At 54.5% G+C, this 13,092-nt stretch overlaps 1 protein-coding gene across 2 annotated transcripts in view; it reads right to left on the reverse strand.

Moving 5' to 3' along the window:
- The window catches only part of PLCG1 (phospholipase C gamma 1), a 40,593-nt gene extending 27,746 nt beyond the window's left edge, over positions 1 to 12,847 (reverse strand). For both annotated transcript variants that reach the window (XM_069496434.1, XM_069496433.1), the window contains exons 1-2: positions 12,802 to 12,847; positions 11,962 to 12,312 (exon numbers count right to left, since the gene is read on the reverse strand). In XM_069496434.1, the coding sequence (XP_069352535.1) occupies positions 11,962 to 12,178 (217 nt within the window). In that variant the 5' untranslated portion in view covers positions 12,179 to 12,312; positions 12,802 to 12,847. The remainder of the gene's footprint in view (positions 1 to 11,961; positions 12,313 to 12,801) is intronic.
- Positions 12,848 to 13,092: the final 245 nt, after the last annotated feature.

Consider the following 13,092-nt stretch of genomic DNA (forward strand, 5'->3'; position numbering starts at 1 on the left):
AACTTCATAATCACCCTTAACATCCCCCTTTCTCTCACCACCCACCTCTCCAACCCCCCAGCAAGTCCTGATGGCTTTATATATTGTTCACAATTAACCAATTTACTGAGCACTCATGGGAGGGACATTATGCTAGGCACTTGGAATACAAGCACCTTGAGGAGCTTGAAAGTGGAAGGAAGAATTAGATATGCATATTATGCTGAATAGATTACGTTAAATAGAGCCCATAGACAAATACCATGAGAAGCTGAGAGGCACAGAGCACAGGTAACTGGGTGGGAAGGGAGGAGCAGCAACTGCAGCATCCAGCATCCTATCACTCATTGCTTGCACGTTTACTTTGCGAAGACATTGTGTGAAGTTCTTGATAAGACTGCCTTGCAAGGATGAAAACTGCCTTATATTTCATCCCTACAAATAACACTATGAAGTAGGTATCAGGATTCCCATTTCCCAAGTAAAGAAACGGAGCACAGAGATGCTCCAACGCTGCCAACTTACCCAAGGTGGCAGCGGGTGAGTGGCAGAGCCAACGTTTCAAAGCCAAGGCTGTCTGCGCCCCAGGCGCGTGCTCTGTACCGCCTCAGGATCCCCGTCGCAAGTGGCGAGGCAGGGCCAACACAGACAGAGGAGCAGGGGAGGCTCTGGGCGGCGCTGCGCACTGCTGCTTCGTAGCATTCGCCACAGCAGTAACCACACGTGCATTTTAAGGCTGACTGTCTTCCCCACTAGAGTGCAAACTCCTTGAGGGCGTGGACCATGTCTGTGGTCTTCAATGCCCCATGGCTGGCAGGAACTTAATAAGTATTTGTGGAAAGAGAAAAATATAACGAAGGAGTCACTGCTTCCCAACCTGCTCCTGCTCACTAGACAAATGAAGCCCTACTTCCCACAGCCCAGGACATCTGCAGCCTCTCTCTGCTGCCCTGTCTCTGCAGGGCCCTCTCAACAGGGCCAAAGAAATGGAAACGGTTAGAAGGAAGAAAAATCCAGGTCTCTGTCCCACAAGGAAACAACAGGGTCTAGGAGAGGGGTGGGGAGGGGATAGTGTCAGAGTGACAGGGGCTAAAGCAGGGAGACAAGGGAGTGAGGGCAGATGGGAGAGCAGAGGCCTTCCCCTGCGGAACTTCCTGAGCCCCATGGCGTCTTACCACCCCAGCCCTGGTTGCCGCCTCTTTGGTTTCTGTGTTACCACTACCTCTTGGGGGTGAATGTGGGGCCAGTTCTTAAAAACTCAACATGGAGTCCACCTTGACTATGGGGTTGGTGATGTTCTACATAACGAAGGGAAGTCACCAGGTCAAAGGCCTGCTCGCTCAGACGTCCGGCTTTGGCAGACCCCACTAGGCTCTCCCGTTTCCAAGCCGCTTGGCCCAGCCTCTTCATAGCATCTGGCCACACTATCTTTGGGCCATGCCGGCCCAAGCCAAGCCACTCTCCTATCCCCCCTTTGCTTCCTGGGAAGCAAGGCCTCAGTGAGTGATCTAGTCTCTGACCTCACCCCAAGGTAATAGGGAAATCACTCCCTCACTGCCTGCCCAGGAAGCCCAGCTCAAGATTCTTTGAAATCACCTCCCCTACTGAGAGAGATGGCTACCTTAGGATCTCTCCCTGTGGATTTTAACTCCCTAGTTAAACTCCCTGTACCTGCTTAGGACAGCTTCTTGCCCCACGCCCCACCGGCACACATCCTTGCATGGAGCTTCCTGCTTCCAGTGTGGGCCAGTTCTCAGGCCAGGGACCAGGACATCCTCTCGGGAGTAGGCTGGCCAGGCATTTTTTTCTCACTGGAGGGAATGCTCTGTGTTTCACCGGTGGCCTCAAAAGGCCCTCAGCAAAATTCCTAACAAAGTGATCTTTTCTAACCATCTTGGTAGACATGCTCAGAGCTCCCAAGAAAGGCCACAGGCCCAGTTAGGACTGACAGGCTAACACAGGCACATTATACTCAATTACTGTTGTGGGTGGAGGAAGTGACTACAGTAAGAAGAGGAGAGCTGCCTCCAAACAGCTGGAGGACTATCAGGTGGAACAGGGTGACTGTCAGGTGGGTCTGCAGAGCCCCAGAGAGGGGCCATCACTCCTTCCCCCCATTGCTGCCCAACCTTCCAGCTGAGGGAATTGAGCTGTGTCCCTTAGCCGACCTCCTGTCCCAAGCAGGCTGAGAAAGCTGTGGGACCTTTGGTTAACTGGGGCCCTCCTCGCCTCCTTCCTAGAGTTAATCACACTGTGAACTAAAGCCTACACTCTCTCTCTAGGCCTAAGGCTGAAGTCACCCAATCCCACAGTGTCAGAATTCCCCCAGCACACACCCACACCTACCAAGCCAGAACCCAGTATGGTTAATACCTGACTCCTACCACAGGCAGGCCAAGCCAAGGACATTGTGACCTGAGGGCATGCCCTCAACAATCACTTCCTTCAGGATATTTCAACTCAGCCCTATCCCCAGGTGTCCAAGAAAACAGGAAGCCAACCTCAAAGTGAACTACCCACCTGCACCAAGGAAGAATCAGATTACAAACAAACAAGTGGTCAAACTCTCCCTGGCCCCACCCCTCACTAGTGTGGCCACTTGTTCACTGCCAGGGCCTGGAGCTTCCGTCAGATCACCCACTCTCCACACGTCCACACTTTGCTGGGTCGCTCACAGGCACCTCACAGCCTTTGTACAGGTCTTCCCAACACTGGTGAGCCAGCCGGTGCGGGGAGGGACCCCAGAGAGCGGGGTGGGCTGCTACAGAGAGAAAGCCAATTCTGTCTGGGCCCTTGGGCCCAGCCTGCAACATTTTAGGCACAAATGTTGCCTGCCATCCCTGGGTTTTAATGTTTTCTGCATGCTCCAGATCACAAGCTTCCCAAGACCAAGGACTGGGTCACCTCCTTTTCTTGCTTCCTAACTCCAGCCTCCTCTGTGCCAGGCCTGGGCTCAGTAAAAGAGATGCCAGTCTTGTGCAGGAGAAAACCCCGCCCCATTTACTCTTCATCCTGAGTCTTACTGAAGCCAGGGCCACCGGCCAACACCAGGAAGGGCCAGGGCCGGAAGGAAGCAGCAGAGCCTATACACAAAGCCTACATGTGGGCTATAAAAAGGAGCCCCTCCCTGCTTCCCCCAGGATGGGCCCGGTTCCTAGGAGGTGAAGAGTAGGGAGAGAGCTAGTACTTGTGCCTGGGCACATAGCCACTGCAGCCTCTCAAAAGCTAGCCAAGCACCACCTCAAAAGGAACTAGTATTGCAAGGAGGGGTGGGAGAATATCAAGGGCTAAGCCAGGAATGTAAATGGAGACTCTCCAAGCCCCATCTCTTGGGACCACAGCCTCTCCCAAAGCAACCAGCTCCACTGTCCCCCAGTGCTTCTTCCCGCAACTCCAGAGTATTCAGGGACCAACCCCTTCCCACACTTCTTTCTCTACTCTCTGGGGCCTGAGAGCACTCCCTAGAGGCTTCCAGGTGCCCATATTCCCCACTCTTTCTGGACACTCTAGCATACCCAGCAAAGCTCTGGGGACCAGCCATGATGAGAGGTAGTGAGAGGCTCTAACTCTGGGGCAACAGCAGGACGCTGTGGCCACAACAGACCAGGCTCAGAGGGCAGCTCAAGTAGGGGCATGTGTGTTGGGGCTAAGGTGGGGAGATGGACAATTAGGTAAGGGCCTCAAAATCCGCACACAAAAATACCTATTTCAAAGACGGCGGCCAAGGCAGTCTCTCGGACCCACAGGGACAGCAGTCTACTGTACCACAACAGCAGAGCCCCATTTACTGTACCCATCTCCAAGTCACAGAAATTCCTTCCCAACCTCCATACTCCTAATCTCCAGCCTAGTTTTCCCAGAGTGTTCAAGATCTATACCAGAGGCCTAACCCAGAGCCACTGGGGCCACCCTCTAGGGACGGTGGTGTAGCTTAGGATGGATATATACATGTAGCATATGGGAGAAATGAACCTTTGTTATTGTCAGCCACCGATTCGTGGGGGTCGTTTGTTATCACAGCACACGTTCACTTATCCTGACTGACAGAGCAGCCTTTTGCTTGCTTCCTTCATAGCACTCACCGAACCCTGTAACTCTTTTATGTGTCTGGCTGCTTATGTCCTTTCTGGCTGTAGCTTCCCTAACCTTATGTTCACTACTGAACTCCAAGGTGCTTGGCACAGTTAGCAAATGCCAGAGTCAAAAGCCGGGGAAGCACAAGTGGTATCTTGCTTGTTCAGTGAGCCACACTGTTTTTTTTTTTTTTGTTTGTTTGTTTGTTTGTTAAGGAGAGTAGCTACGGTGAGATGGAACACAAACCAGGCTAGAGATCCTACTGCCACCTTGAACAAGTCAGAGGCTGGAACAGTAATGTACAGCTCAGTATGCCCAACACGCAATAGCTAGGCCCACAATAAGTGTGTGACAAATGAAGGCCCACATGAATAAATGCATGCTCTTGAGTTTGTGTAAGGAGATCCTGGAAAAGCCTACTCCGAGAGTCTGGGGCATGGAGCCCCAGGTCCCCATGTTCTTCTGCCGAGGTTCAGATGGAATGATCACCGTGAACCATTAAGAGCAAGTCAAGAGGGCGAGGCTCTCCTGTGCCCTACTCCCAATCAGCTACCTTCACCCTGTTGGTGCGTGTGAAAGGTCTAGGTAGGCCAAGCATCTCAACGGGGGTGTCGTGGCAAGGATGAGAGGAGGAAAGATTCCAAACTGGAGGCAATGAGTCCAGCTTATCCACAGACAGAAGTCTGGCTGGTCAAACACATGTGGCCAGAGGGCAGAATAGAGATCAGCTATCTCTGTCCACATTAAAAAAAAAAAGAAAAAGAAAAGAAAAAATGCTGGTTCTATAGAACAGTCTGTTTTATTGTCATTTTCCCCAGAGGGGGAAAATAAACTGAATACTATAGCAGGAATCAGAAATCCCAGGTTCTGCCATGGACTTGCTATGGGAACTTATCCTTGAGGCCATGGTTTCCTCCTCTGTAAGACAAGGATATAATGATAATTCCTGCCCTCCCTGGATCCATGGAGCTGTTGTGAAGCTCAAGCAATATAATAGATGAGAAAATGCCCCATGAACTCCTAATGCACTATTCAAATACCAGACTTTTTGATATCCCAGTCCTCTGTGTACAGACTCAGGGAAGGAACCAAGAAAGCAAGTAGGAAACAGATCCCTAGCCCAGGTCGTTAGAGCAGCCACTTGTGGCCAAGCTTGGTGGTGGAAAGAACTGAAGCTCTATAGTTAACTAAGCTGAGAGTAAAGGAAACATATTAATTAAGTGCCCACTAAGTGCCAAATGTGCTGGGCACTTTCACATGAAATCTCTTACCTTCCTATATAATCTCATTTATTATTAATATAGAGCTCTATGAAGAGAAATTATTTTTACAGCTAAAGCAACCTGCCCAATGTCACAGGAAGAGCTGAGACTTGAACCCTAATCTGACCAGTTCTAGCCACAAATATCTAGTCCCTACACTACAGCTCAATTACCAACAGGGTGGGATTGTCCAGCCAAGAGCCACTGCTCGATGCCACTCCTCATTCTTGGCTCTGCCTCAAGTCTTGCCACCAGGCTGCTCTCAGAGATCCCCCCACCCTCTGGGGAAGCACCGGTGCCATGTTCCCCTGAACAAAGCACTCTACAAGGAGCACCGGAACACCCCCCTCCTATCCCACATCCATATCTCCTAGGACTCAAAGTCCACACTGACCTCCAGTTCTATGAGAGGAGAAGAGATGGGGGAAAAAAATCAGTCTTCTAATATCAGGCCCTAATCTCAGTCCTTGGCGACTCCAGGCCTCATTTCCTCCCCCCAACTTTTCCATCTGTGGCCTCCCTGCAGCCACATCCCACAGGAAAGGACAGAGTGAGAAGAGATGCTGTGAGATAGCAGAGAGGTGCTCTGCCACACCGAGGTTGTCGCCTCAGAGCACTTCCGGGAAGATGAGGTCTCCCCACCAATGTGCCCAGATAGCAGTTCTCTGGGCTCCGCACTTAGAAATAGGACATGATGACACCTTTGCCCCAAATAAAGCATCCAAAAGCAGCTGCTTCCAGCCAACTGCCCAGTCTCGCTGCAAAAGCCAGTGAAAGGAAACAGTCCTGACAACAGAGGGATTGCTAAGAGCTGCAAGAGAGGATGGGTGGGCCTCCTTGCCTCTGCATCAAAGGGCTTGGTGGCCAGGCACCAGTTCCTTGAAACACAGGTGCATTCATTCTCCTCCCCAGCAGGTCACCTGGGAACTTAATCCTCATCTGCCTCCTGTCAGAGCCCCCACACATTAAGCGCTTACACTGTGCCACAGTTGATGCTAATAAAATCCTAATGCTCATAAAATCCTCACAACAACCTTATGAAATAAATGCTGTTTGTTACTATCCCCCTGTTATAGATGAGGATCCAGAGAGGTACAGTCACATGCTCAAGGTCAGAGAGCAAGTAAGCAGCACAACAGGATTTTAATCCAGGCAGTTTGAGTTCAAAGCCCAAGTGCTAAAGTCTACAGTCTCACCCTCTAGACTCAGCCCCTCTTCCCTCCACCACCAAGGCATCCCCACCCTGCCTCAGCGAGGCCTTGTTTGGACTCTCATCAGTTCTCTCCTGCAAAATGCAGTGGCTTATTGGCCCATCCCAACATCTGTCTGACAAATCACTGCTGCCGTGGTCTCCCAGACAAACACGTAAGCCGGACCCACTGGCACCTCTGCCAACTCTCGCTGCCTACAGGATGGAGTGTAGCCCACTAAGCACAGCACACCGGGGCCCTTCCTAAGCTGCCCCAACCAGTCCCAGCCTTATCTCTACCACACCAAACCCGTTCCCAGACCCTGCATGGAGTGATCCCTAGTTCCCCCACCTCCACACAGGCAAGCACCTCAAACATTCAGCCCACTGCAAAGGCCCTCTCCTGTGACACCTTCCTGGCTCTCTCCTCTGCACTAACAGAGCTTTTGGTACAGACCTTTATTATGGTATGTAACACACACAGGGTTATAATCACATGCTTCCAAGTCTGCCTTTTCCAGGAGTTCCTCGATGGCACAGACTATGTCCTACTCATCTTTTGAACCCTCAGTGATTAGCACTAAACAGGAGGTGTTCAATTAGTATTTTGTTTCGTTTTGTTTTTTAGAGACACGGTCTCACTCTCTTGTCCAGCCTGGCCAGAAGCTATCTTTCCACTTCTGCCTCCCGAGTGGCTAGGACTACAGGCGCATGCCACCACACCCAGCTAATTTTTAAATTTTTTATAGAGACTGAGTCTCTCTACGTTGCCCAGGCTGGTCTTGAATTCTGAGCCTCAAGTGATCCTCCCTCCTCAGGCTCCCAAAGTGCTGGGATTATAGGCATAAACCACCATGCCTGGCCTCAAATAATCTTAATATTTATTGAACAAATAAATGCCCCTCATCCCAAGAGGTTACCCAAAGCAAAGCTAGTGGTCAAGGTCTCTAAACTCCAACTCAGGTCTGTGCCTCTGTGTGTGTGTACACACACACACACACACACACACACAATTCTGGGAGAAGTTAGAGCTGTTTTGGGTCCCAGGGCTGGGCGTGCTCAGCTCCTCCAGTCATCTGTGGAACAGGCCCTTTTCCTAGGTTCACAGGAAACAGAGAGCCCCAGCTGGACAGGGGACCTGATAGGGCCCGCCTGGAAACCCACACACTGGGGTAAGCCTGGGGTACTGAGGAAACACTAAGAGGTCTGACTTCCCTTGGAAAAAACTACAGTCAGACAGGAAACAGACAGGCAGGGATGGCTGGCCCTGGATATCCGGACACGTGCTCTTGCCCCTCTCCCACTTGGAGCTACCAGCTGGTACAAAGAACACCCTTGATGACACCAGCCTGCCCCCTGGCACTGCGGGCCTAGCCCTCCTCAGGGCAGGTCTCCAGGTCTGGTCTGCTCCTCTCCTCACCAGTATGATACCCACAGCCGCAGGGTCAAGCCCCAGCCAGCTGGTTCCAATACCACCTCCTCCGTGAGCCCACATGCCTCATCAAGGCGGTTAGCTGTCCCCACAACCCCACCATCAAAGGTACCACTCAGAATTGCAATTGTCTGTTTTAGTTTCCCTAAAGGCAAGGACCCATTTTCATTCACCACCTCAGAGGCCCTGGCATCCAGAAGACTATCTAGTGAACAATCAGCCAAAGACGGAAGCTCCAGAAGTTCCCACAGATGTGCCTGGCCAGTACTCAGAGAGTCTCCACCCACGGTTATTTGTGCCCACAAAGACCCTTGACTGGATAACCTCGCTAAACATGGATCTGAACCATCTCACCCCAGAAGGCACCAGAAGAAAAGTGTGGAGCCAGAGCCTAGAGAGGCTGAGGCTGTCTTGGGATGCAAAAGCCAAAGGGGTATTTGCTCTGTAATGCACGGACTGAGCACAGAGGTTTCTGCTCCCAGCGGAGCCACATGAATCACAGGGAACATGGGGCCTGAGCCCATGGGCAGCAAAACCTCAGGGCTTAGAGTCATCTTGGGGTTGCCAGTTAGCCACTGACTGGAGAGCTGGGCCCAGGTGAGGCGCTGGGACACACTGGTGCTATCACCGTGGCACAAATCACTCTCCAATTCCGTTTCCTCATCTGTAAAATGGAATGGTACTCCCAACCACCCCCAGGGTCTCATAAGGATTAGGCAAGAAAACAGGATGAAAAGTCTCTATAGTGTTCAGCTGGAAGTCTATAATTGCCTTTTTTTTTTTTTTTTTTGAGACAGAGCCTCACTCTGTCCCCTGGGCTAGAGTGCCATGGTGTCAGCCTAGCTCACAACAACCTCAAACTCCTGGGCCAAGCAATCCTCTTGCCTCAGCCTCTCGAGTAGCTGGGACTACCGGCGCATGCCACCACGCCCAGCTAATTTTTCCTATATTTAAGTAGAGACAGGATCTCGTTTCTTGCTCAGGGCTCAGGCTGGTCTTGAACTCCTGAGCTCAAGCAATCTTCCAGCCTCAGCCTCTCAGAGTGCTAGGATTACAGGCGTGAGCCACCAAACCTGGCCTATGACTGCTTTTTATTCACTGATGTCAGTCTCTGCAACGTAAAAGGCCAAACACAAACCTGGTTTCTGTCACACCACCAGGACAACCAACCTTGTTGGCACCAACGCACTTCCCCACCCCTCTTTTGAGACAAACCATGACCCTAGAAATCAGCAGCTGCCAGCCCCATTTCACAAGTGGTAAACCGAGAGGGCACAGAGTTAAGACAGAACAAGGCCTTACACACGAGTGTCGTGTCCCTTCACTGAACCACACCATCTCTCCCTCAGGTCCACCGCCACCCTGAGGGTAGCACAGTGTCTCTCTTTCTCTCTCTGGCCAGGCCTTAGGCACTCCATGGTACCCTGGCAGGGTCAGCAGGAAAAGGCCACACACCTGAGGCACTTGGGCAAGAGGCCAGGTGGCAGAGAACCCAGCTGGCAGCTCAACCCTCCTGAGAGTTTGTAGGGATCAGAACCCACCAATGAGTTGAGCCCATGGATGGGCAGAAGTGAGGCAGGGCTTCAGTGGGAGGCTCCATTTGCAAGGTCTGAACTCTACACAAGCATCTACTAGCCTTTCTACCCAGGCTCCTTCAATCTGTGCCCCCAAAATCAAGGGCCAGACCCCTCTACATCCTCTGACTACCTTTCAGGCCTCTCACACCCCAGCTACTAATGAGATCACTGAATTTGTACACCTCTGGCTGACCCACCCTTGGGGGTGGAGTGAATAGGTCCTCCACATTCCTGCCTACATGCCCCAAAGACCTGAGACACTAGGTCATCCTCTCTTCACACCCCTCCTTTCTGTGCAGGCCCCAGCTTACAAATAAGAAAGTCATAACCGGGAGTCAAATGTGCAAAGCTCCAAACACTTTCTCTACAGAAACACTGTTCTATATGATGGGTGGGTGGGTACATGGGTTGAAGCAAAACAAAACCATTTCCTGCCTTTTTCCGAGTAGCGATCTAAGTGAAACGTGAATTTGGTCCCGGCATCCACCTCCCTTCCTGCACCCTCACCCTCTCCGACAGCCCCACTCCACCTCCCTAAACATTCCCAGTCCAGGGGCTGAGAGGGCAGTCATAGTCTATTATTGTCACTGTTATTATTAATAACAGCCCACATTTATTAAACATTAACAATATGTCAGGCATTGCTACATGTTTTGCATCAATTATCTCATTTTATCCCCAGAGCAATCATATGTGGTGGATATATTAATACCCCCATTTTATAGGTGACGAAACCAAGGCTCAGAGAAGTTAAGTAAATGGCCAGGAGACACACAACTAACATATGGGCTTCAAATCCAGATTTGCCTTCAGCACCTGTGCTACATTTATTGCCTGCTGGTCATATTCATGGCTTAAAATGCAGCCTGTTACCCAGAAGATCTCTATCTGGGAACCTCCAGCCAGTGCCACAACTCAGCACAGCATAGGGAACACCACAGAGGGAAGGCGACTGTGACTGGAGTTTTATTCCTGGGTGATGTTCTCAGATTATCTCAGCTCTCCGCAGTGTCTTCCTTCCTCCACTTCAGAATCCACAGTCTCTCAAATCACTAAAATGTTCTCCCAATGGTTGACAGGGCCAATGAGGGCACTGAGGAAGGTGGCTGCCTTTTCTAAGCTCAGCAGCTGTGTCAGATCTGTGTCAGATATGGAGTTTGTTAGCTAAGGATGGCTGCCTCACCACAAGACCTTCCTTCCTCCCAACCTCCTCGCCCATCTACACGCATGCACACCATACCCAAAAGGTCTGCCGGACCCTCCCTTGGAGTGTCACTTCCTGATCCCCCTCTTCCACACAGACCTGGCTCTGAGCCTGGGTCTCTCTAACGCCAGTCTCTAGGGGTCCTTGCAGGAAGCAACCCACAGTCTGGGGTTGTGGGTTGCAGATCTATCACCTCTTCACACTGGGGGGTGGGGGAATGGAGGGCAGAGCTGAGTGCCCATGAGGCCACAGCACAGGCACGTGCTAAGTGGCATAACACTCTGAAGGATCTGGGGTTTTTCAAAATCCCCCAACTCCCTCCTCCCATTAGAGACCTGCACAAAAGCAGCCAAGCTCAGGCCTGGGAAGGCGTAAGAGGCAGGAAACCAAGAGGAGCCGGACACAGGACACAAAGGGCTAGTCCCCAAACTGGCTGCACACTCTTGAGAAGAGTACCTGACTCCAGGGTACTGGGCTGGCCTTTCTGGGGCCAAGCTCCCAGGAATGTGCTTCCAAGGGCAAGGGGAGTCCCTGCCCTGGCTTTGGGTGTCTGCCCACCCACACAGGCCTCCAAAGCTCAGCTTTGGGACAAAAGAAGCAGCAAGAAAAAGCAGCCACTGCCTTCTCTGAGGCTTTTCCAAACAAAAACAAGACCACCTTCCTCCCTCTCCCCAAGAGGGAGATGAGTAGGCCCGGCTCTGCTCCAAGACCAGCCCTACCCCAACATCTGCCTAAGTTCTACTTTGGGAACCCAAAGGTTCCTTTGCAAATTAGAGCCCAGCCTCAGGGCCCAGAGTGTTTCACAGACTGCTGTTGCTGGAGAAAGAGTGGTGGGCGGTGACCGTCTGGTCTGGACCCAGGTTCTCGGACTGGGTGGGGGTTCTCGGACTGGGTGGGGGATGCTGCCTCGGCTCCCCTCGCCGCCGGCACACCACTCCCAGGGGACAGGGGGCCGTTGCCTGCCCCGCCGGTCTCCAGCCCGCGAGGATTTTTAGGCCTCAGGGCAAAACGCCGGGAACACTCCCCCCCAGCTGGGGGAGGGGGTGTCCTGTCAGGTGACCGAGGACCCGGATGCCCCCAGTGACCACCCGAGACGAAGCGGGGGCGGGACCCGGAGGGAGTGGGAGAGCGCCCGAAAGTTTGCCCAAGTCACTCGGGCGGCGGGCCGGGACTCAGGGAAGCGGGCCAGGACCCCCGCCGCCCCCGCGCGCAGCGGGCCCCAGGCAGGGTGGGGGCGCACTTACTGGCCCCCTCGATCTTGTCGGCGCCGCGGCTCCACGTGATCTGGCGCGTCTCCAGCTTGACCTGGAAGGTCTTCCGCTCGGGCCGCTGCGACTTCTTGGAGTAGAACAAAGTCATGACGGTGCCCACCTCGAGGCTGCGGCAGAGGTGCAGTACCTCGGCGTCCGAGGGCGCGCCGGGCCCGCAGCCATTGGCGCAGGGGGACGCGGCGCCCGCCATGGCTCCGGCGCTGGGGGCGGCGGCGGCGGCGCAGGGCTAGCCGGCCAGGGAGGAGGAGGAGGAGGAGGAGGAGGAGAAGGAGGAGGCAGCGGCGGCGGCTGAGGCTGCCGGCGAGCGGGACCCGGCGGCGGCTCCTGCGGGCGGACACGGGGTGGGACCTGAGCGCGGCGGGGCGGGGCGCCCCCGAGGCCCCGCCCCACCCGCGCGCCGGGAACAAAGGCTCCCGCGCGCCCGTGGGGAGGACCCCCCGCCCGCCGGCCCGCCGCGCCTGCGCCCCGCGACCCCCACACAGGCCGCAGGCGGGGCGCGGGGCGCGGGGCGCGAGGGTGGCGGGGGCGCGCGCCGCTCCCGTTCGACCCGCTCGGCCCTCAGCCCCGCAGAGCTTTCTCACGCGGCCCCGGACACAGCTGGGCGACCACGACCGGCCCCGTCACGCACGACAGCCCCGCCCACAGGCCGCAGGCCCCGCGCCGGCCTGCCAGTCAGTCAGGCGCACACGCACGGGCGGCCACCAACCCACTGTCCCGCACGGGAGCAGCCCCGGTATCCCGAGCTCCGCCCGCGCAGGGACCAGGAGGGGATGTGAGGGTACGGTGCGCCCCCCCACGGCCAGACCCGGTTACCTGGGCGGGCTGCCCGGCGGAGGGAGCCAGGCCAGGCCGGGCCGCCTCACACCGGCGGCGGCGGCGGCGGCGACGGCGGCGGGGGCGGGTCCTCCACGCGCCCTCTCCGGGGGGGGGGGCGGGGGCGGGGCCGCTTGTGGATTGGCCTGTGGGCACTGATGGACGGCGGGCCTGTCTCGCCCCCACCCCCGGCGGCGCTGGGACGGCCAACAGGCCGCTCTTGCGACGGTCAGACACACAGGTCTGTCCCGCCCCTGTGGCCAGGGTGGCCTTCAAGGGTCGGCTCATTCA

This window comes from Eulemur rufifrons, chromosome 20 (genome assembly GCF_041146395.1).
Source record: "Eulemur rufifrons isolate Redbay chromosome 20, OSU_ERuf_1, whole genome shotgun sequence".
Classification (NCBI taxonomy): domain Eukaryota; kingdom Metazoa; phylum Chordata; class Mammalia; order Primates; family Lemuridae; genus Eulemur; species Eulemur rufifrons.